This window comes from Gobius niger, assembly GCF_951799975.1.
Source record: "Gobius niger genome assembly, chromosome: 9".
NCBI lineage: Eukaryota > Metazoa > Chordata > Actinopteri > Gobiiformes > Gobiidae > Gobius > Gobius niger.
This window is the reverse complement of record NC_136860.1, coordinates 5,634,807-5,659,113: the sequence shown is the minus strand read 5'-3', so window position 1 is coordinate 5,659,113 and position 24,307 is coordinate 5,634,807. Positions and strand designations below refer to the sequence as shown.

At 45.0% G+C, this 24,307-nt stretch overlaps 1 protein-coding gene across 2 annotated transcripts; it reads left to right on the top strand.

The window, feature by feature from the left end:
• Nucleotides 1–484: 484 nt before the first annotated feature.
• On the top strand, nt 485–24,307 carry LOC306967725 (bone morphogenetic protein receptor type-2-like). 2 transcript variants are annotated; one of them, XM_079562874.1, is made up of 15 exons: nt 485–573; nt 1,250–1,441; nt 3,986–4,156; nt 4,808–4,915; nt 5,719–5,807; nt 8,631–8,864; nt 10,445–10,559; nt 15,461–15,621; nt 17,316–17,463; nt 17,624–17,760; nt 17,843–17,976; nt 18,625–18,739; nt 19,186–19,511; nt 20,176–20,837; nt 23,766–24,307. In XM_079562874.1, the coding sequence occupies exons 1-15, from the start codon at nt 525–527 to the stop codon at nt 23,984–23,986; spliced, it is 2,862 nt and encodes a 953-aa protein (XP_079419000.1). In that variant the 5' UTR covers nt 485–524; the 3' UTR covers nt 23,987–24,307. The 2 variants fall into 2 exon arrangements, with proteins under 2 accessions (XP_079419000.1, XP_079418999.1); XM_079562873.1 differs by having other exon boundaries at nt 15,443–15,621.

Sequence of the window (24,307 nt, the reverse complement as noted above, 5' to 3'; positions counted from 1 at the left end):
GGCTCTGGGGGTGCTTTTCTTCAGCAGGGACAAGGGAGATGGTTCGAGTTGATGGGAAGATGGATGGGGCCAAATAAAGGACAATCTTTTCTTTTCCAAAGCCCACTTTTCAGTTTTTTATTTATAAAAAAAAGTTCAAATTCATGTATAAATTTCATTTCACTTTGCGATTGTGTGTCACTTAGTGTGTGTCTTTCGCACAAAATTTCAATTATATATATTTATGTTTGTGGACCATAGCGTGACAAAATGTCCAATAGTTAAAGGGTACTGATACTAATGCTAATACTAGTGCTACACCTGTTCAATGGAGATCTTCACACAAAACCCTCTACATTCAAACGTTATACAATATACAATATAAGAAGCGCGTTTGTTGGCCCTGCACTAGACTAGGTCTGCACAGCGAAGTGACGAGTGCAGAGTCCAGGACACATGGACTCCTGTTTGCTGACCCTTGGTGCTGTGTCTGTTTTGTCACAGGGATGCAGCGTGTCCACTGTTCGGAGTGACTGGGGTCCAACATGGCGGCGGTGCTGACTCTTTGTTCACTGTTGCTGCCCGCTGTCATCGGTCAGTTTTTTTCACTCACTTCTAACTTCCACAGTTTTAGTTTTCTTATGTAAGCATGTTCCAACCAGGGGATCAACGACTACTTACTTTTAGAGGTCGACTTATCTGTCAAAATGGTCAAAGTGGAGTCGATGTGATGTCGTCATCATATTAACAGTGGAGGTATAACACCTCATGTATATCAAGTACATTGAGTACACGTCCAAATCATATGATCATATGATTTGTCAAGTGACCGGACACAGGTCGTTCTGATAAGAGGACACTCGGCTCCTTTTTGGAGGAGTCCACCACGAGGACATGCTGACTAAACAGGTGTGTTAGCGGAGAGCAGCCCCACAAGCAACACGCACTGAACCACCTCAGGTCCACCTTTATTTAGAACAATTGTACAATGATATAGATGTTTGTCAATAAAAAACAAAGCGGCAGTGAGACCTGATGTGATTATGTTGGCAATGGAAAAGGCCTCACTATGAGTTTGAAAAAGCTGAAATATATAGTGATACATCTGAATCTGAATCACTAAGTAAAATATGAGTGGAAATTATTTTTGTTTAAAGTTTTATCCGTCTCTGAAGTGAAACCCCCCAGTCTCTGATGAGTGACCCCCTGAATGTGCCCTACCTGAGTGGAAGTGGGAGAGAGAAGGTAATGGTCTGTGCTTCTGTGGCAGGGACACGGTCTGAAGTGAGAGAGTGTGCCTTCTCGGACCACCAACAGCAGCGCAGGGCGGGGTCACCGAGATCAGCCAATCAGCTGCGAGGACAGCAGCGGGACAACGGCACAGTGCGCTGCAGCCGCGGTTTGTCCTGCTTTGGGCTGTGGGAGCAGAAACCTGGAGGAGAGGTGCTTCTGCTCAAGCAAGGTGAGAGCCCAAGTTAACTGCTCGCTTCAGGTTGTACTTTAGTTAACAGATTACTGTATGAAATATGAACTCCACTAAACGGTAAATGGTCATGTTTATACAGACCTTTTCTACCTACAAGGAACCACGCACCCATTCACACTGGAGGAAAGGAGGGTGAAGTGTCTTGCCCAAGGACGCAATCACAGCCATAGCCCTTCTATGGCTGTAACCTTTCAGATGGGTGGCTCTGTGAAGTAGGATTAAACCACATTGTACATGTTTGATGTAAACAATACGAGATACGTTGTATATAAGGTTAAATCATCAACTGAACTGGGTTTTGGTAAAGTTGAGGTTGTTTTCTCTTCTACTCACAGAAGCTTCTTCTTAGCTCTTAGGTCATGAAAAAATAAGACCCAGGCTGCTCCCAGGAAGAGGAAACCAAAACTGCCAAACATCCCTTCTCAAGTTGTTTACAGTATCCCTCAACCAGCATCTGCTCAGCTGCTGAGTCCCTGGGCATTGACGACCCATGAGCCTTAACAAAAGAGTGTCGTTTGCCTGATCTCAATACGCCGTTATAGAGCGAGGACCAGGCATGCCTCAGTCCTCCACCTCTATTGAGACTGGGTTTCTGGTGTTTTACAAGGATGTAGCTTCTTTAACTCCCCGTTCGTACCATCTCTTTTCCCTAGATAGTATTTTAAGCTCTTTGTCTTCAAAAGTGTGGTTAGTGGCTTTCAGATGGAGACGGAGCCGGCTGAGGACCACTGCTGTGATCCCTGCTGTGCTGTGCCATTCTTTTGAAGAGAGTTTGCTTGGTTTCACCTATGTAGTGCTCACTGCAACCTTCCTGACACCGAGTAGGGTGAACTACATTACTCGGTTTGATGCTCGGTGTCTTGTCTTTAGGACGGACTATCGTCTGTCTTAAAGTGTTGACTTGTTTGAGATATTGGGATGTTGTGTTGCCTGAAAATCCTCTGCAGCTTTGCTCCTACTCCTGCTACATAAGGGATGGCCACTCCTTTCCTGGCTCTGTTTCCTGTCTGTCCTGGATTTTGCTTCTTTGAGCTTTCTTCACTTTATCAAAGGACCACAGACTGTCAAAGCCTTGTTCAGATGCTGTTCTTCCTTGGTCTTTCCCTCTGCTGTTGAAGGTACTTGGGCTCTGTGCTGCAGTGTTCTAATGACTCCTAGCTTGTGTTGAAGAGGGTGGTTTGAATCGAAGAGCAGGTATCGATCTGTGTGTGTGGGTTTCCTGTAGACCTCTGTCTGAAGCTGACCATTTGACCCAATGATCACAGTCCAGGAATGCCACGGGCTTATCCTTGGCCTCCTCACGTGTGACCTGAATGCTAGGGTTTACTGCATTGATGTGAGCCGTGGAGGGCTCGACATCATCTTTCTTGATCTTCACCCACGTGTCATCCACATATCTGTACCAGTGACGAGGAGACAACTTCCTCCATGTTTAAGCTGACCACTGGTGGAGACAGGGGAGCCCATTGCACAACCATTAATCTGCTTGTAAAAGTTCCCTCTGAACTGGAAATGGGTTGTGTTGAGACATATCTCCAGCAGTTGGCAGATGTGGTCCAATGTAAGTGTGGTCCTCTCTGTTCACCTGTATCCACCCCTCTGAGGTGGGGATATACTTAGATGAACAGAGACGTTACATCAAAGGATACCATTGTCTCATCTGAGTCCAACCTTTTCTACTATGGATACTCCCTGGATGAATGAGAGCCTTCACAAACAACACGAGATACAGCACTGGTCAAAAGTCTCGGCTTTTCTTGATTCCTTTTATTTCTATCGTGTGATTCTCATTAAAGACATTAAACTATGAATGAACACATGGGATTATGGTAAGAATAACTCCATATATGTTTTTTATCTTAAATTCTCTTCATCCTTGGCCTTTTCTCCATGAGCTTCATAAGCTCATTCCTGAAATGGTTTAACGACTGATTTATTTAACATTTTGGAGGTTGACTTTTATAGTGTTTACAACCTTTTTTATGTTTCTTAAAGGTGAGATTTGCAGGAGCGGACTGGCCATGTGTCCGTTCTGGAAGAGCACAGAAGGGCTGCCGGGCCTCAGTTTTCTCCTTATGTGTACATAAAACCAGGGGGCGCTGCGTCACGATACGGGCGGCCATGGACCACTATCTCTGAGTCAGAGCTGGACTTTTGTTCAGTGATTTGTAAACTTGGATGAAATATTGTCAGTTGTTGAACCATGGGTAAAAAAGACTGCCTCATCTGCAGCATACATTTGAACACCAAGGTACTTCTTACCTCAAAATACAAAATAATATTGCACTAAAATAGCTGTTAGACAATTACTACAGCTTAAAAAAATCCACCTCCACTTTCCAAACCAGGCTCTGTTGCTGCCACAGGAGGAATAGACCAGACAATTAAAAAGCTGCAGGATGTAGTAGATTGTACAAAAGTGAAATTGCAAGTTTAATAAACTTTCAATAATAAATATTGTTTCTTAGTCCCATGATGTTCCTTGAGTGTGACCCCCGCCCCTCTCCTGTCTGTGCCCAGGCTGCTGGACGTCTCAGCCGAACTGCCTCTCAGACCTCTGCCTGGTCACAGCTCCTCCAGCTCTCATCCACAAGGGCAGCTTCAGGTTCTGCTGCTGCAGCGGCGAGCTGTGCAACACTCACTTCAGAGAGGCCCCGCCCACCGCTGCCCCGCCCGTGCACCGACTACCAGGTGAGGCACAGACTGCTCACAGCACACGCCAAATGTCACTTTTATTAAGGGCTTATATTAGGCTTTCAAAAATCAAAAACAAACATGTGGTGTGTTGTTTCATTCACACATTTCACTAATCCTGCTTTTCCCTTTCACACACTAGGACTGGTATAGGCAGGTTTCATAGATATTTCAGTAAAGCATTTAAAGGACCAGGCCACTGTTTTTCCATACTGAGATATGTTCTTACCTGAGCTTAAACGAGTGGACACCTGTCAAATGGTAACAACATCTCTGGTCGTTTTGCATGACTGAGGACACGGAAGACCAGACAGGTACACATCAACTCGTCTAAGCTCAGGTAAGAACATATCTCAGTATGGAAAAACGGTGGCCTGTTCCTTTAAGTTAGCTCAATTTATGTTTATTTGATACCCAGTTTGGTCCTGATTCCATTTTGGTCTAGTCCCGCTGTCAAATATTTCCTGGGATGGTTTTTGGTGTGAAAAGTTTGAGAACTGCTGTGTCTTATGGATTGGAGTGAATCACTTTTTGGATCGCGGTTTGGACTGAATTTGGGCTGAAAATCTTCAATGTACTGAGTGTTAAGTTCAGGTGAAGTGAGCAGAGTAACCTGTCACATATGCTTTATTCTTATGTGATTCGCAGATGGCGGTGGTCTGCCTGGAAACAGTAGCGCTCTCGTTGCCGTGGGAACCGTGGCTGTGGCAGTCATCGCCGTCACGCTGTTGTTCTGTGGATACACCCTCCTCACAGGTTTCTGTGGAATATTCTGCTCTTTTAGATGACTTTTGTTACTTCGGTCAGTTTTTAAATCAATCAATGAATGGATCAGTCATAAAGCAGCAGGGGCCCCTGGAGGCCCCTCCCCAACTGACTCTGTGCATAACGTTCGAATAAAACTAATTGTTGTAGCGCCACAACCCGCACAGTCATGTCCGATTACAGTCCAGCACACTTGAGTAAAAGCACTGCGTGGACACTGCTCGTCTCATTCATTAGTTCAGCCGATCATTAGTTTGACTCTTTATGCCTCAGTATTAACAGACAAAACACATATTCAATCTCGTAACTGAAGAACGTTTATTCGGGTGACTCACTCTGCAGCTTGCACTTTGCCTCCCCTCACGCTTCTCCCTCGCTCAGCCACTCTTACACCCGGGGTGGCGTCTCGGCAACAGTCAGAGTCTTGTTTATGAACAGTTTCTCCCCTTTATCCCATGAATCCATGACTGCTTAAAAAGGCATGTTGTTTTTGGATCTAATACTGTAGCTATGCTGCTAGCGCAAATGCCGAAAGCTGTTGCTACATTAGCCTACTTGTTTATTTGTACAACTTTGTAATTATTAAAGTGCTTTGCGGGTGATTTATCCTTCAAGCTTCACTCTTTTGCATTCTGGGAGCAAGCAGGAGGGGGAGGGGCCTGGAGGAAGCTTCAACACCTCTTTTAGTATCGAGGAATCGATTATTTTGACATTTTTGAGTTGTGTTCAGGGACATGTATAGTAGAGTATTTATCGTGTTAATAATGGTGTTCTGCTCTGCCCCGTCTGTGCAGGAAAAAAGAAGCTCAGTTCCTCATCTGTAAATGTCCTGGAGGCCTCGAACACACCATGTGGAGACACAGACGATCTTAGACTGTGGGAGGTGAGAGTGCACGACAATAATCACCTCGATCAGCGAACCCGGACCTGTTTTCCTAAATGTTCTGGAAGAACACATGTTCTGGAAGAACATTTAGGCCCTGTCTCAATTCAAACCCTAGCCCTACATTTGAGCCCCTCCCCTAGATTTTGCGCGTTCCAGCGGAGGGGTAGGGTGTCCCAATACTGTAGGGAGCAAGAGGAAGTGTCCATCTCCCCTTGAAAAGGCCCCTCAGCAGTTAGTCAGCTAAGGAGCAGACTTGCGGCCAAGGGATAGTCCCTGAGATGGCAGTTACCGGTGGAAGCGACAATTACAAAGTCCCGGTGTGTGCCCCGGTGTGTGCAGCGGTGTGTGCCTCGGTGTGTGCCCCGGTGTGTGCCCCGGTGTGTGCACCGGTGTGTGCCGGTGTGTGCCCCGGTGTGTGTGCCGGTGTGTGCCCCGGTTTGTGCCCCGGTGTCTGCCCCGGTGTGTGCCCCGGTGTGTCCTGGTGTGTGCCCCAGTGTGTCCCGGTGTGTGCCCCAGTGTGTCCCGGTGTGTGCCCCAGTGTGTCCCGGTGTGTGCCCCGGTGTGTCCCGGTGTGTGCCCCGGTGTGTCCCGGTGTGTGCCCCAGTGTGTCCCGGTGTGTGCCCCGGTGTGTCCTGGTGTGTGCCCCGGTGTGTTGTTTCGTGCTTATCCAGGTTCTCAATCTACTGACTCTGATTGAAGCTTTCAGTAACATAATGGTCTGAAGCTGAAGCCTTTCTCCTGTGAGGACTGTTGCTCGTTTACGTTCTACTTATGTGACAGAGATGATTATTGAAAACAGTCATGCATCATCTTTAATCGTTTAACTATAGACTGGATGCAAACTGTATGAACTGAATGTGCAGGCCGTCTTGTTTTAGACACAATGGTAGTTGGCAGCTTTGTTGAGCAAAGTGCCAAAATGAAACGAAACAACATACCTGAAACATCAGGACCATGACAAACATACGGCCAACGTGTCTGCTGTTTTGTATATTTCCTCTCTGTTGATTTATCAAACGTAGATAAATCAACATGGCACACACATCAGGCAGGAGCTACGCCGGAACTGGCATTTTCACACGTGAATGAAAATAGTATTTCTTGTTATTGTAGTTTATGTGTATAAACTGTGTATTACCACTATCTACTAGACACCCCGATGTTGCGCGTGTCGTAAGGAACGCGTTCTCCGCACCAATTTGCATACTAGTGGTGTCCCATTTCTTAGGGTAAATTCTTCACTTGCACTTCCTCCATTGAGGGGACTCGGCTGTGGAGGGAACTCATAGTGAGTGTTCTCAGAGTAAGTGAGAGAAATGGAACTGGGCCTTGCTTTGTAAGTGCTACAGGAAGTGTTAAGTTGCTCTGAGCAGAGCCTTGATATTTGTTATTGTCACTGCACTGATAACACACGGGACATTGTCACTTAAATATATCATGTCTATGCTGGAGAATCATGACTTTTATGTTTTCCTCACTGAGCCACAGCCACCGGGGAGACAAAGCCACTACAGCCTCTCTCTCCTCCACAGCAGGAGCAGGGGCAGACCTCAGACTGTATTTGAATCAATACTGGACTAAAATGAGAAGGAAACTTAGTGCAAGAGCATGACTAGTCCACACGATGGTGCTGGTTGTATTCACGAGATGGAGAAACGATTCATTATTTTCCCAAAGGCACATAAAAACAACTTCCAGAAGCCATCCATGAAAACTACAGAGTACAGAGCAGGTGACATTTAGCCTTCTCTAGCGCCTGCTCCTCTCACAGAGAATGCAAGTCCCCTGACTTTGGAGCAAATTTTGACAATGTTTTGCAGTTTCTTTCTTTTTCAGAGGCAAACCATTGACTTGGCAAAACAATGAAAAAGTTAAAAGGATAAAAAGCAGTAAAAGTGTTTTTTTTTTTATTGCTCTTTTATTTACCTTAAATAGATCATTTTCCTTATTCTCTACTGGCCACGTTTAAGAATGGAGTTTGTATTTGTGTTAAACCGCAACTTGCTATCAATCCAGGTACCAAGATACTTGAATTTCACAACTTCACCCAATATGTTATGAATGACACTGCTTCCCAGAGAGGATGAAGACCCACATCTTCAGTGTCAGCCCTGGAAGAAAACTGTAAAAAGCCAAAAAACAAACAAATCTTAATGCCATGTAAGGTTAAGGAAAACTGCTCAGACCTGGATCTGTACTTGTACTTCTGCCAATGCTAGTGCTACTTCTGGCCTCTAAACTACTCCTACTACTGCACATTACTTCAAGTTTTTAATGGTAATATCAGCAATTATCAGTACTGGACCCATCTCAAACATGTCTGCCATAGGCCATGGCCATAGTAATATGTTGAAACAATAGCAGTTCTGGCGGCCATCTTGTGCCTAGCCCTTTTAACCCAGTGCAATGTAATCAAATGGAAACACTACTTATTTCCTTGATACTGTTTTGATCTATTTTTAGTTATTTCATGACTCTTGACCTTACTTCAAATCTCAGATTCAGTTTCATAGGAGGCACAGACTTTAGCTCCATTTGTTCATAGATTTCCTCTATCAAACTATTCAAATCATTCACTTCTATTTAGGCCTATAGCAAAAATAACATTTGCTTCCTACTTTAAAACAGTATTTCTGTACTTCACGACATGACCAATATTTATTAACATTGGACAGTGATAAAATGAATGCTAACCACTGAACCCTGGGAATGAGTGGAGAAAACAAAGGGCTAAATGTGGCTAAACAACACGACTTTAGCATGTTACTAGCATGTTACTGCATGTTGCCTGCTTTGACCTCTGACCCTGTGCCCTGGCAGCTGATTGGCCGCGGGCGCTTTGCCAGTGTGTACCGCGGCAATCTGAGCGATCGCATAGTGGCAGTGAAGGTGTTTTCCTCGGCACAGCGACAGAAGTACACCAACCAACGCGCCATCTACCGCCTCCCTTTACTACGGCAACAGCACGACCTGGCCCACTTCCTGTCTGCGCACGAGAGGAGCGATGGTGAGGGCTGTGTGCAGCACCTCATCGTCATGGACTTCTATCCTCACGTACGTTGGACTGTTACAGGGCTGTCTGTCTCACTTCCTGTTCTCTCTGTAGGGCTGTCTGTCTCACGTCCTGTCCTGTCTGTCTCACTTCCTGTCCTGTCTGTAGGGCTGTCTGTCTCACTTCCTGTTCTCTCTGTAGGGCTGTCTGTCTCACTCCCTGTTCTCTCTGTAGGGCTGTCTGTCTCACTTCCTGTCCTCTCTGTTGGGCTGTCTGTCTCTCTTCCTGTAGTCTATGTAGGGCTGTCTGTCTCCCTTCATGTCCTCTTTGTAGTGCTGTCTCTCTCTCTTCCTGTAGTCTATGTAGGGCTGTCTGTCTCTCTTCATGTCCTCTTTGTAGTGCTGTCAAAGAGCATCTGGCTGCAGTCGATGGAGAGTCACGTGTTTAGTGGAGCTCCATTTCTCCACAGGAAATAACGTCAGCTCCACTTTCTTTCCCGCAACATATATTTAAATTAATTTCAATAAATGCCTTTCGTGCACTCCACTATCCTTAGGTTTAGGATTAGGGTGAGGTTTTTACATACTAAGACATGTTCTTACCTTAGCTTAAACGAGTTCTTTAGTACCTGTCTGGTCTTCACCCGAGCCTTCAATCACGTAAACACAGCACACACGGCGTTAGCAAGTTCTTCCACGTTTTCCCTATTTAAATATGGTTAAGTGAAGTGTTACACTACAAAGTATAATTGCACAAAATTAAACAATGTGGATTTTCTAGGCGGATAAAAGGTAATAATACCAGGAGTAGTTCGAAATCCGTGCAGTAATATCTTCACTTTACTGTGTGGACGCCAAACTACTCCTGGTATTATTACGCCTTATAATATAGTTCCACATTGTTTAATTTTGTGTAATTATACTTTGTAGTGTAACACTTCACATAACCATATTTAAATAGGGAAAACGTGGAAGAGCTTGGTAGCTTCTATCTTCACCTGGTTTGGAGCTATCGAGGAGGAGAGGCTAATTGTCTGTGCTGTGTTTACGTGACTGAGGGCACGTGTGAAGACCAGACAGGTACTAAAGAACTCGTCTAAGCTAAGGTAAGAACATGTCTCAGTATGTAAAAGCGCTGGCCTATTCCTTTAAGCTAGCGCTGTTCTGCAGAGGTGACGTCATTCCTGTGTCTGTCTCACTTCCTGTTCTCTCTGTGGGGCTGTCTGTCTCACTTCCTGTTCTCTCTGTGGGGCTGTCTGTCTCACTTCCTGTTCTTTCTGTAGGGCTGTCTGTCTCACTTCCTGTTTTCTCAAGGCTGTCTGTCTCACTTCCTGTCCTCTATGTGGGGCTGCCTGCCTCCCTTCCTGTTCTCTTTGTAGGGCTGTCTGTTTCACTTCTTGTCCTCTCTTCATGGCCTGACTCTGTCCCACTTCCTGTCCTCTCTTTTGCGTTGTCTGTCTCACTTCCTGTCCTCTTTGTAGGGCTGTCTGTCTCACTTCCCGTTGTCTTTGTGGGGCTGTCTGTCCCACTTCCTGTCCTCTTTTCATGGCTGTCTGTCCCACTTCCTGTTCTCTCTGTTGGGCAGTCTGTCTCACTTCCTGTCCTCTCATCTCTGTCTGTCCCACTTCCTGTTCTGTCTGTAGGGCTGCCTGTCTCACTTCCTGTCCCGCTCGTGTATGGACTGGGTGTCCTGCTGTAGGATGATGTTGGGCGTGACCAGAGGACTGTCCTTCCTGCACTCGGAAGTCCACGTTGGAGGTAGCCCAGTCCCAGTCTGACTCTGTTTTTTATTAGAAGTCGACCGATATATCGGGCCAATATTTGGGGATTTGACAATATCGGCTATCGGACTTTATAGCGCCGATAAAAGCCGATATCTCTGAAAGTGATAGACACTTCCCATTTGTTGAGTTGGAATGAGGAGTCCTCCCGCAACTCCCTATACGCCTCAGGAAAACGGAGAAACATCGCCATGAAAATCGGTTAGCTACAAGTTTGTTAAAGGGCCTAGATGCAAGTTAGCCATTTTATACTCACTACTGCCACCTCAGGTCATGCATGTAACTGCAGCTTCTATATTAAGCTCGTGCATGACGGCACTTCGGACCCGAAGTAACACCTTTTTGAGACAGTGCAGGATTTTAGAGGCAGTTGTGGTGAACAGGTCTGAGCTCATTCTACACATTAGGACATGGCTGGAACATGTAGGGGGAGGAAAATACATCATTTTGACATTTTTAAACTCTGTATAGTCCCTTTAAACAAAAGTATCACTAAACCTCAGTCAATATGGACATGCTACTTATTTTTATAGCACAGAACCAGGAGAATTCAATCACTGAGTTAGTTTTCAAGTGTATTTTTGATCGCTGCACAAAATGCCGTGTCTAGCAACAGTATGCTAATGCTAACACCAGCATGCTAATACTTTCAGCAATTAATCAAAGCTGGGACAGAAGCTATGATTGAATCCCCTAAAGTGATAAAATGAAATAGGCCACTGCTGTAGTGGCCAAGTATTCATGTTATTATAGGATTATATTATATACAATATCGGCCATGCGACATTGGTCAATAAAAAATCAGCATTGACCCATGTCAGTCAACCTCTAGTCTTGATGGTTCAGTGCTAGTCTTACTGCTGGCTCTCTGACTCTCTGGCCACTCTAATCTTTCTTGGAAATGTAACCGGATGCTCTACTCTGTCAGCGCCCTGAGCAGAGGTGGCAAGTCCAGCTGTTTATCGCTCCCAAACTCTTTTCTATGTACTTTCACTTGTATATATGAATATATAAGGCTTCACAGCCAGAAGGTCCCCTGTTCCTTTCTTTGCATGTTCTCCATGTGTCTGTAAGTTTCCTCTGGGTACTCCGGTTTCCCCTACCACTAAAACATTTACAATAGGCCAGGATGAGTGAGAGTGTGTCAAATGCAAATTAACTCATGGCAACAATCCGGTGTGGCGTGTTCTGCCCCAACCAAATAAACCAATGAATAAATCAAATATTATTTTTTCTTCCAAATGCTTGCACTAGCCACTATCCAGCTTGTATTTGTCCACAGTTGCACTGCTCTTGCAATGGATTTATTTCACAGAGATGCACCACCACAATCGATTTCAAATGAAACAACGAAGATGAACATAAACTGCAGACTTTCAGCTTTAATTTGAGAGTATTTACATCCTAGTCAGGATTGTTTAGAACTTAGAACTGTTTGGTACCAGGGGAGTTGCTCTGGGATGGATGCAAAACTATTTGTTGGAGTGAATGCAGTGCGTAAAAATGGATCAGCATGTATCAAACTGTTTAGAAATTTCCTGTGGAGTGCCCCAAGGTTCAATTTTGAGTGCAAAACTATTTAACTTATATATAAATGACATAATTCTCAGCTGTTGAAAATTACGCTATGTTGTTATATATGTATGTATATTCAAATGCAAATTACTGTAATTTAATCCATACTGTCAACGAAGAATTAGAATGGACACAAACAAACTATCCTTAAACCTGGACAAAACTAAAACTATGTTTTTTGGAAACTATGAAAACAAAACTGAAAAACAATTAAACATAGATGGTGTACAGATTGAAACAGTATCAGAATACACATTTTTAGGTGTAACAGTGGACAACAAACTATCATGGAAGCCACACATAAGACATGAGGAAGGGCGTAAGCCCGAAACGTTACATGTGGTGTAAGTAATAAATACTTTTTTCTGGGAGCTACTTAGTTGTGCGGACTTTTTTACTTTTTCATCAACAATAATGTATTGTCATGTAATATTCAGAAATTCTTGTGTAAAAATGAAGGGCAATATAATCAAAGGGGATGTGGTCACTTTAAATGGAGGGATCCACCACAGTGTGTAACTTCTTTAATATCCCAGCTGCAGCATTTGCCCACACAGGAGCCAAGATATGATAGAACCAGAGCTTGGGTTATTTGTTTAGTTGCTTTCCGTGTTAAACAGTGACTTTGTCTTTTTGTCATTTGCAGTAGTCCTGTGTATTTTCTTATAATGGAGACACCATTGAACAGTTTAGTAATGATGCTATCCACATGTGTCTTCCAGGATAGTGTGTTATCTAAAGTGATAATCTAAACGTTTTGCCTCTTCGACCTGCTCCACCGGAGTAGCAGCACCTACAGTCAGGTTCAACACTGGATTTGTTTTTATTTGTGATTTGGAGTCAAATATCATTGTTTTTGTTTTCTTACATTAGAACTAATTTGTTTGAAATGATACACCGGACAACTGCCATGACTCCTTGTCTAAATTTGCACTGAGCTCCTCAGCTGTTGTAGCTGACATGTACACTGTAGAGCAGTGTTGGGAAAGTTCATTTTCTACATGAACTAGTTCAAAGTTCAGTTCACAAGTTTCAAAATGAACTAGTTCGTTCATAGTTCATAATTGTTTAAAGTAAATAGTTCGTTCATAGTTCCAAAAATGAACTAGTTCATAGTTCTTTTTTTTTCCTTTTTTTTTTTTTGCTGCGAGCTATTATTGAGGCATGAAAATGGATCGGGGTGAAAAAGGTGAGAAGTATATTTTCCCCTTAAAGCAACGATCTTAAGTATTTTGAGATGCATTTTTGCCAACCTTGGGAGAGCTGGAGAAAGTTGACTTCAGCCATGAGTCAAAAATATTATGGCCTCGTCACTTAGTGTTAAAGCTCTTTCATGTCAGCCTGTCACTGTTTTATGAGTGGATTTTGGATATCTTTGCTAATCATGTTTTATTTTATTATTATTATTTTTAGTTTAATTGGAAAATTCTTAGTGGAAAATGAGGCTACAAATATTGAATTGCATGTGTGTTAATTTGGTAAACTCATAATGTGAATAAAATTGTTGTAGGAGCTAATTTGTTGTTAAAAAAAACTCCACATTGTGGCTTTATGCAAATGAGTGGCACCGCGGAGCAGAGGGAAAGGGAAACTCGCTTCGTAACCTCACACTGTGGCTGCTGCGGGCACCGTGCGGACCCGCTGGTTACCGGTGTGCCAAGGCACGTGCCAGGGCATGTTCCAGAGCCATGAACAGCAGAGTTCAGCGCCACAGAACTGGACACAGTCGGACCGTGGGCGCGGGGGCGGAGCGGAGCAAGCGCGAGAGCTACACCGTGGACCCGCCAGAGTTTAGACGCTGGTAAACTCTGACGGCGCGGCGGGGTTTTATATTCACCGATATAAGAAATCTGGCACCATAATGAACGAACGTAAAAAGAACGGGAAATGCCGTTCACAGGCACCAGAATGAACGCGTTCATGGTGTCGTTCATCAGGCAGTAACACTGTGCGTTCAGTTCACGTTCGCCCAAAATATGAACGCGTTCATGAACTTTCGTTCAATGAACGCGTTCAGGTACATCACTGCTGTAGAGTCATCTTCATACCTGGATATTCTTGCTGCATTGAGTACAGTAGGTAGGCTAAATCGTTTGTGTAAATGGTAAACAACAATGGTCCAAAACAGCAGCCCTGAGGCACTCCGCAGCGACCCATTAAAAAACACTTTCTGCATCCTGAAGAGCAGACATTTGAAACCTATAACATGTCAGTTTGCTTAACACAAGTTTATGATCAGTAAGATCCAACACTACAGCGTCTATCTACATCCTTTAACCAGTCGTCTGTCATTTGAACCAGAGCTGTGGCTTTAGTTATTCAAACACAGCTTTTTTCATCATTTTGTGGCAGTATACTTATTGGTGACTGTTTATTTATTTATTTTTTTCACTGTTTTACACTTTTGTGGCACAGACTTGGTTTCAAAACTTTTATTTACGATATGACACACGACTGGGGCCATGTCATTTGCTATTAGTTTAATTTCCTTTCATAATTGTATTTAGTATTAAAGGAATAGTATTATTCATAGTGACCTGCATATTGTCTCTTAAATCACATGTTTTGTTTATGAAGTACCGTAATTGTTTAAATCATTTGCAATATCAGTAGGTTTAGTTTGTAAAACTGACCGTCTTTTTCCAAAAAGCTAACCAGCTAACCTGCTTGTTTTTTCCAATTAATTATTTCAGGGTACTCCATATTTTCCAACCATCAGTAATAAGTTTCCATTTTGTTTTCATAATGTAGCTTTTCATTCTTTCTATTCACTTTTGTGACCGGATTTCTCTATCTTCTATAATTCTGCCTGTCAGATTCATTTCACGATATATTGCTTCCACTCTTGAATGATTTATTTTGTCCATTCATTCCTTCAGCTCATTATCTGGCCATGGACAGCTTTGTTTTCTGATTGGTCAGCTCTATAATCGATATCCCAAGAGTCTCCATGGTCCAAGGAAAGAGCTGAGAGCAGGGTCAGGGGGAGATGAGTGCGTGTGTGAGTCATGATGACATAACTGTGACTTAGAAACAGAAGCGTCACTCTTATGAAGGAAATGGTAACTAATTGCATTACTGGTTACTGGACAATCTAACGCAGTTACTCACGCTCGCCATTATTCGCAACAGTCTGGAACTGTCTCCCGATTTAAGCATATGGGTCAGGCCTCTGCTCTGACAATGTTCAAATCCAGACTGAAATCGATTTACAATGCAAATGACACTCTTCTCCAATTGAGTTCATGTTTTGTGGATGTATTTTTCTTTTGTGTGGCTATAAAGCACTCACTGTGGTTTCAGACCAGTCCAAACCTGCGGTGGTCCACAGAGACGTGAGCAGCACCAACGTCCTGGTCCGCTCTGACCTGTCCTGCGTCCTGTCGGGCTTCAGCCTGTCCATGTCCCTGAGCAGAGACCCCAGCGCTGGACACGGAGACCCGGGCAGCGTGGCCATCTCCGAGGTGAGCACCGTGCTCCACTGAGTTTGGAAGTGCACTACTGGAAAGAAAAATAATGATTAAGAGTGAAGGCAGGACAAAGGCTCACCAGCTCTGTGGCAGCAAACGAAACACGCAACTTATATCACTATTTATCTGAAACGAAAAAGTACTAAAAACAGTTTGAAGTATGTTCCTTCTTGTGACACATTGGTGCACAGATGAGTAGGTTTTTTACTTCCTGAACCAGAGCGGTATTGGAGGTGATGAATGAATACCTAGTTTAGTTTAAATGTCTCAAATTGAGCATAATCATTTCAATTTGAGTTGTTTCGACTATTTAAGATTTCGTTAAACCTTCGATTATTTCACTTGTTCTGAGACACCCTTTTTGCTAAAACATAGACAACACAATTATATTGAAAGAACAGGCCACAGTTTTTCCATACTGAGATATGTTCTTACCTGAGCTTAGACGAGTTGATGCGTACCTGTCTGGTCTTTGTGCGTGTTAGCATTCAGCCTCTCCTCCTCTCCTCTATGGGGCCAAACGGGGTGAAGTTAGAAGTGACCAAGCTCTTCCACGTTTCCCCTATACGTTTCCGCGAGCTTTTACACGATCCAAGTCTAGTTACACAAAATGAAACATGTGGATTTTCTAAGCGGATAAAAAGGGGAACTCTATTGTGAGGCGTAATAATACCTTAGGAGCACTTCGACGTCCGTGCAGTAAAGTGAAAATGCTCCTATGGTACTATTATAACCAGTCACTCATTCACTCTCTCATTCATACACCAGTGTATGCAGACCCTGGAGGCAAGTAGGGTGACGTGTCTTGCCCAAGGACACAACGACAATGGACTCAATTCAAACCCCCGACCTTCCGGTCATGAGTGCTTTTCCGGACAGTCAAAGTCGCTTTATAATTTTGTGCATTATTCATTCACTTCATACTTGGTGGTGATAAGCTACTATTGTAGCCACAGCTGCCCTGAGGTAGACTAACGGAAGCGGGGCACCCAGTCTGTGCCATTGGCCCCTCCGACCACCACCAACCACTCACTCACTACTTTCGCCCAGGCTTCCTGGTGTTCCCAGGCGGTCTCCCATCCAAGTACTGACCAGGCCCTTCCTGCTGAGCTTCAGAGATCTGACAGGATCAGACAGAGCAAAGGCCGTATTTAGATGTTATCCATTAATATACAATAAATATTACACATATGCACTTTAAATGTGTGAATTCATCATGTCTTTACATGGACGCAAGACGCTTGGGGGGTTTTCTGTTAGTAAAGGGTCCCCGGTTCTAAAATGTTTGAGAGCCGTTGCTTTGCAGCTGCTCTACTGTATTTCACACAATAATATTTACTTTCCAACTTTTCCGTTTCGATTCCATAACATTTGATATTGCTCTAAATTGCTGATATAAATCCGCACAAAGTGTGCATCAGACATTGCTGGACATCTTTTGACATCGTGTTTGATAAACTTTTATACAGTTGTTCCTTACAAAAGACATGCAGTTTTACTTGATCTTTTAAAAAATGAAATTAGGACGTGGTGTGATTTTGTTTTTATGGGTTTAGTTCTATTTGTGTATTGTAATACTGTGCAGATATTTTTAACTGTCTCCTCCAAGCAACGACTGTTACTGCCACAGGAGTAGCCCCGCCCTACAGATGTACTCATGGTGGTGTGTGTGTGTGTGTGTGTGGCAGGCAGGGGCTCTGCGGTACCGGGCCCCTGAGCTCCTGAGTGGGGCCCTGGACCTGCGTGAGTATGGCACAGCGCTGAAGCAGGTGGATGTCTACGCTCTGGGACTGCTCTTCTGGGAGAGCTTCAGGAGGTGCCATGACCTGTTCCCCGGTGAGCACAAGACTGTGTTGTTTTCTCTTTGTGGATAACTCTGTGTCTATCTCAGTATCGCTTTATGCTCCACTCTTACCAATATGCCTCACACAGCAGTGCCTTGGCTCTCTAAGTGATGACTCTTTAAACTATTTAAATGACCATGTTTTGTTCACAGGGAGGGCTGCTCCACACTTTGAGCTGGCCTTTGAGTCAGAGCTGGGACCGGAGCCCATACTGGAGGACATGCATGAGCTGGTGGCCAGGGAAAAGTTTCGGCCGCACTTCCCCTCGGAGTGGAAGCCCAACAGCCCGGTCAGTATGACCCCCAGCCTGCTGCCGTTAGTCACACACAGAGGTGCTGCAGTGACTCAGGTGTGTGTGTGTGTGTGTGCAGGTGCTGCGGCTGCTGAAGGAGACCATGGAGGACTGCTGGGACCAGGATGCAGAGGCCAGGCTCAGTGCCCAGTGTGCCGAGGAGAGACTGTCTCAGCTGTCACTACTCACTGTCCCTGCGGCTCCCACACCCAGGTGACCACTGTCCTCCACAGCAAACATACATTACAGAGAAGCTGCTGTAATGACACATGTATAAAACACATCAGTAGTAGCTATGCCTTTATATGTCACTCTGTCACCTCTGTACACTTTGAGATTTTATTTGAGGTTCAATTCCCACCTGGACGGGCCTTTCTGTGTGGAGTTTGCATGTTTTACCCATGTCTGCGTAGGTTTTCTCTGGGTGCTCCAGTTTCTCCTACCACTAAAAACATGTACAATAGGCCAGGATGAATGAGAGTGTGTTTAAGAATGTGCATGGAGGACGACGGATGGAAATTAGCCCAAGGCTACAATCTAGTGTGGCATGTTTATATGCATGAGACCCAGGTAACACTGAAACACGCCTGCGTTAGAAGGATGTGGACTCAAATCTGGAAGAGGAAAGTTCATTTGACCAGGGAAATATACTCAACCATAGATACTCAAACATTTACACTTTTCACAATTTGATGATGTCACAACCTCACATGGAGGGCAGGGACCAATACAACTGCAAAAACAAAGACAAATGAACAGAGGGGGATAGTACTTCTAATGTCATTGTAATTACCAATACCATCCATCATAATGTGTGATGTTAAAGAAGGCATTTCTTTTTGTATATCCCGTTCCCTCCAGTAACCAGTCTGATGGGAGTTACGCCTCGCACACCCCTGACCAGGCGAGTGGAGCCCAACATCTTCAGGAGCGATCAGTGATCCACATAGGCAGAGCTCAGGAAGAGCAGGCGCAGGTATTTGCACAGTTCATATATCCATAATCCCTACAATACCAAGGTTTAGTTGACGGAGTACATAATGAAGTGCCTAAATAGAATAGATCTAAGCACTGCTTGGCTCCCATGCTTTTCACTCTGTTCAACAGATTGAAACCAATTTGATATCTGTGGTAAATAGTTAGTGTAGAAGTCCAATATGTATAACGGACATTTGATGTAAACTAAGTTTGCAGTTAACATGTTCTGTGTAGTACATGTTTCTTCACTTTTTGCAGTAGGCCGTATTGTGTAGTAACTTTGGCGCCTGACCATTATGAACTGAATCTGTAATCGAGTAAATTTATGGTCATTTGACGTCTGATGCTTACGTGAACTCTGCCACAGGTTTGTGCTTTCTGTGTTTTTGTTTCTCTGTAAGGAGACAATAACATATTCTATTCTATTCTACCTTTTCTGTACAGGTCCTACTCCAAAGACCCTCCAGTCTGCAGCTCCTGTCCTCTGCCACATCCAGAGAGAGGCAGGGGCCCCCACAGATCATTGCCCCGCTGAAGGAAAGGCCTGGGGGCCCCCAGTCCAGAGAGAGGCAGGTGGAGACGGGAGTGGCTAAAATGAACACAGTAGCAGTCCTTGCCCGAGCCCCTGTAACTGTTACCATGGCAACCAACCGAAGTGCGGCATTGATGACAGACGGCTCCAGTGCCGGAGCACCCACTCTGGTCACTAACAGCCTGATGGTGCGAGGACTGACCAACCAGGCGGGGCCTCAGCCGGACGATCTCTGCAGGTGAGTGAGGGCGGGGGGCCACAGCCGGACGACCCCTGCAGGTGAGTGAGGGCGGGGCCACAGCCGGACGACCCCTGCAGGTGAGTGAGGGCGGGGCCACAACCGGACGACCCCTGCAGGTGAGTGAGGGCGGAGCCACAGCCGAATGACCCCTGCAGGTGAGTGTGGGCTTCTAACCCAGTGCAATGTAATCAAATGGAAACACCACTTATTTCCTTGGTTTTGATCTATTTTGAGTTATTTCATGACTCTTTGATAGTTGTGACTGACCTTATGTCCATATATCAAATATTATTCCAGTTTTATAGGAGAAACAGACTTTAGCTCCATTTGTTCATGGATTTTCCTCTGTCAAACTCTTCAAATCATTCACTTCTATTTATATAAAATATAACATTTGTTTCCTACTTTAAAACAGTATTTCTGTACTTAACATGGCAAGACCAATATTTATTGAAATGGGACAGTGATACAGTGAATGCTAACTGAACCCTGGAGAAAGCAAAGCTAACATCCACGAGCAGCATCACGTCTGATCTAGGTTTTTTTAATTGTCTCTGGAAGGACCCCTTCTTTATAGCCCAACAGTTCTATGCCAATCCAAAGGTGACCCAAAGTGTCAATGAATTTATGTGTCTTTCTTCTTTTTTCTCCTGTGGACCAGGAGCTCGGAAGAACTGACCTTGCTGGAACAGGAACCAGGGCTGAACTTCCTGTGGAGTCCAGACGAGGATCAACCATTACTGAAGAACGAGGTGCCGCCTGCTGGAGCCCACCTGTCAGCACAGCACTCCAATGCCAACAACAACAACAACTACTGCAGCCACAGAGAGAGGACAGGACACTCTGATGGGACATGTCCTCCAGGACCCTCTGTCCCGGCCAAAGCACAGCTGTCACTCTGCGCCCCCACAGAGACACGCTCCAGTCATGTAGTGCACCTCACAGAGGACAGCGCCGCCTCAGACATGTCCATAGAAATCTCTCTCCAGCCTGATGGACTCAAACTGAGCTGTAGCGATGGAGTCCAGATGTCCACATGTGAGAGACAAGACACAGCAGTGGTATTAGTGGACACTGCAGACATTATCAACACTCAAACCTCTGAAGATCCATATTCTTTCACAGTTAGACATGTCCCTGACTTTTCCGCCACCTCATCAACTGTCCCAAAGTCTCCAGCGTCCTCAGTGCCCCCCGCTGGAGTCTGCCTGTCTCCACTGACCACATCTTTAGATTTAATCCAAAGCAGCGCAAGCCAGCAAAGAGAACGGCGGCCTCCGCGTCCCTGCTCCCTGGACCTGTCCTCGCCCTCGGCCGTCACTGGTGAGTTTGGACAAAACTGCCTTCCTCTTAAACTGAGAAACGGCCTGTCCAGGTGTTGTACAGAGACTGCAGAGAGAGAGCGAAGGGCCACGTCTCAGGGGGCTTGACTTGATTTGTCTTTTAAAGCTTGAAAAAAACAAAAAAAAACATCCTAAACACTTTATCTTAGAAGGAACAAATCTCTTTCCCCCAAATGTATGCCCAGAGCTACAGGAGCGGAACCGCAGTGTCATGTGTCTAAAGCGCCAGAGCCACGTTCAACAGCAGCACACTTCTGTCTCTCCTCTCTGTTTACACATTGACTGCCATCCAAGTTTTCTGTCCCAGTCCAGAGCAGAGCCACCAGGCTGGACGGGGTTGTAGATAGATGTAGTGTGTGTGTGACGGCGGCGGCAGCACCTCGTCTATATCTCCCCACACGCTTTAAATCTGTCCGTGTTGGTATAGTGCTTAGATTTCCAACTGGAGTCCACACTGAATCAGCAGACTGGACTCTGGATTTTGTTGCTTGTCCAAATATATTGATGGACACATAATAGAGTGCAGTGTTATCAGTATGTTTTTTTAAGGTACAGTGAAAGGTGAGCACTATAGGAGTCAAAGAGGTATACGCCTAAAAGACCCAGAGATAGACGAGGCCACACAGAAAGAAAAAAGAATCATGTTTTTTGTGCTCAAAGAACAGAAATGTATCCATGGCTCATGATACACACATTTATGTGCAGATTTTACCAACACATAAATACACTGAATAAAGCTACATTCAAAACAACTATTGAAACTAATGAAATAGAAATAAAAGCACAAATTTAACCCTAAGTACCAATTTTTGATACCAACTAAAGGGCCAGCTGAATTTTCCTTTGTTTTGCTCCAAAACGCAGGAAATCTGCCTCTAAAATCCTGCACTGTCACTCAGAAAGGTGTTAATTCAGGTGTGCCATCATGCACAAGCTTAATATAGAGACTGCAGTTACGCATAAGACCTGAGGTGGCAGTATTTAATATAAAATGGCCAACATGCATCTAGTCTCTTTAAAGGCACACTGTGTAACATTTTGGACTATACTGTTGCCATCAGTGCAAAGCAGCATCTTTATGTCCAGCTCGACACAGAAAAGTCTATTTCTGCAGTGGGTAGTAAAAGAATGGATTTGGATGAAAACCTGTTTAAATCTGTTTAAATTCTACTGACTTAAAGAGTAACTAAACACCAAATCCACTTTTTTTTTGCTGATAAACGGTCTAAATGGTTGCTGAATAGAGTTAGCTACATGTCCCAGTCAATATGTTGACATTTGGTGCAAACTTGTTCAAAATCTCACTTTTGTGTCTAAAACCGCAGGGTTAGCGCCTCTGCTGGTTTCACGCAGCAACTACATTTGATATTTTGTGGTTGGAGGAGAGTGTGTCCACGGCGTCCACAAAACGTCATCAGTTCTGCCCTGGTTCTGCCTCTGTGCCTCTGTGGCCCCGCCCACTCACGCCTCCGTCACGTAGCAACCAGGACACGCGTCGCGCAGTCAAACCAGTAGATGGCGCCCCTGCGATGCTCACACTTCGGCTGAGGTGGTGTAGAGGAATAAATCCCTTAGAAAAGCTACTGTGCGATGCTCTCTCTCTGTTCGCAGTCACTGACAGCGAGCGAGTAGATCTTTTTTTTTTTTCGTAGGATAGTTGCTACTAGTGATGCGCGGGTTGCGGGTTCCACCGTTGTCTTTAAAGCAGGTTTTTGGCCTAAATATACATCGGATTTTCATAAAACAAGCAGCGTTTTGCAGCTTGTGATCCAGAGAACGCTTTTGTGGAGCTCATATCTCCTGTTTTCCACCGTATGTGCGACTGTGTGTGACTTCGGTTAGGCCCATCTCTGCTCTCTTCCTCTCTCCCTCTTGCCCAGCGCTCTTTGGAGGGAGAGAGAGAGAGCGAGAGCGCGCGATGACACGCCGGTGCTGTTCATACGGATCATATTTGTAACGCGTAATATTTAATGATTGCGGGGCGGGTTGTAAACATAGAACAACGTTGCGGGGCGGGCTGAGTCGGGTTAGAACCTGCTCCAAATGCGGGACCCGCGGGTTGAAAAAAACCCTGACCCGCATCACTAGTTGCTACATCAAGCAATCACAAGTCATGAGAGTGCACCAACTCTCCTACGAAAAAATAAACCTTGCGCACAGTCGTGACAGCGGTAACAGCAGTCTGTCAGTCCTGTCAGATCTAGGGGCTTGGTCTGAGACTGTCAACAGAGCAGACCCCGCCCACACACTCACCCCCCTCGTCTCCCCCAAAGCCTCCGAGACCACCCCTTTCTCAGCACTTTTTGACTTGTGTTTGTGGGTGGGGAAAGGCTCTGCCACGCCCGTTTAGTTGCACTTTAAGTCACATCCTCACGGAGACGAGCTGGAGACGTCCCCACTCCCAGTAAAGTTACAGTCATGTCTTAGGAGAGCTGAGCCGCTCACAGCAAAGGCACATGTTTGTACATTTATGAGGTATTTTTCAATGATGGAAGTTTATTTGTATGGCACATTTAATGTACACGTAACTCTGTGTTCCTCACAGCAACACCAGACACCCAAACACACACAAAAAATGCAATAAAAAGCATTAAAAACACAATAAAATGACATTAAAAACTTACATTTAAAAAATATGTGTGTAGGCTGTTCCACACTTTTTTGGCGGAGAAAGTAATTACCTATTCTACGAGAAAATAAATCGATTACAACTACTTAAATGTCTGTGGTCTACACAATGTCTGCTTTAACCCCTCAACCTCCACTTTCAAAATGTGATTAACACAACTAAAAAGCAACAAAAATAACACATTCCCCTCGACTACAGGGCCTTTAATGTGCTTCCTGTTTGTGCTTCTCTGAGTAGGAGCTTGTATCAGTGGCTGACCGCTGTGTGTATGACCTGCAGATGGCGCTCCGCTGACTGACTCGGGCCTCAGTGCGTCGGGGGAGAAGATCCGCCGCAGAGTCAAGACGCCGTACACGGTGAAGAAGTGGCGTCCGGCCTCGTGGGTGCCCCCTACTGACCACCAGGCCTCGTCCAGCTGCCCCAGGATCGGCCAATCCAAGTCCAGCGTGGCTGTGTTTCTGCTGGGGGGCGGGGCTACAGACGGACTCACCAGTTTCTGAAAACATTCCCCCTCTGTCTTCCCTTTGGTTCATGCCACGTCTTCATAATCCTCTGCAGTCTGGTGCAGATCAGCCTTTCACAAACAGAGCACACCCTTTATCTGTGGCTTTTTCAGAATGCTCCTCTCCTGCTTATGTTGTACACTCGTCTTGTGTTGTCTTTTGCATATGAACAAACCAGGGGCGTCTCCGTTTGGTCCAGGTGGAGCAGGGGGAGAGAGAGGAGCGGGGAATGGCGGTTTAAAAAGCGCCGCAGCAACAACTTCAAGGCTAACCCCCAGATTCCACGTCTTCCACCTGTTTGCTCCGCTCCAGGCCACC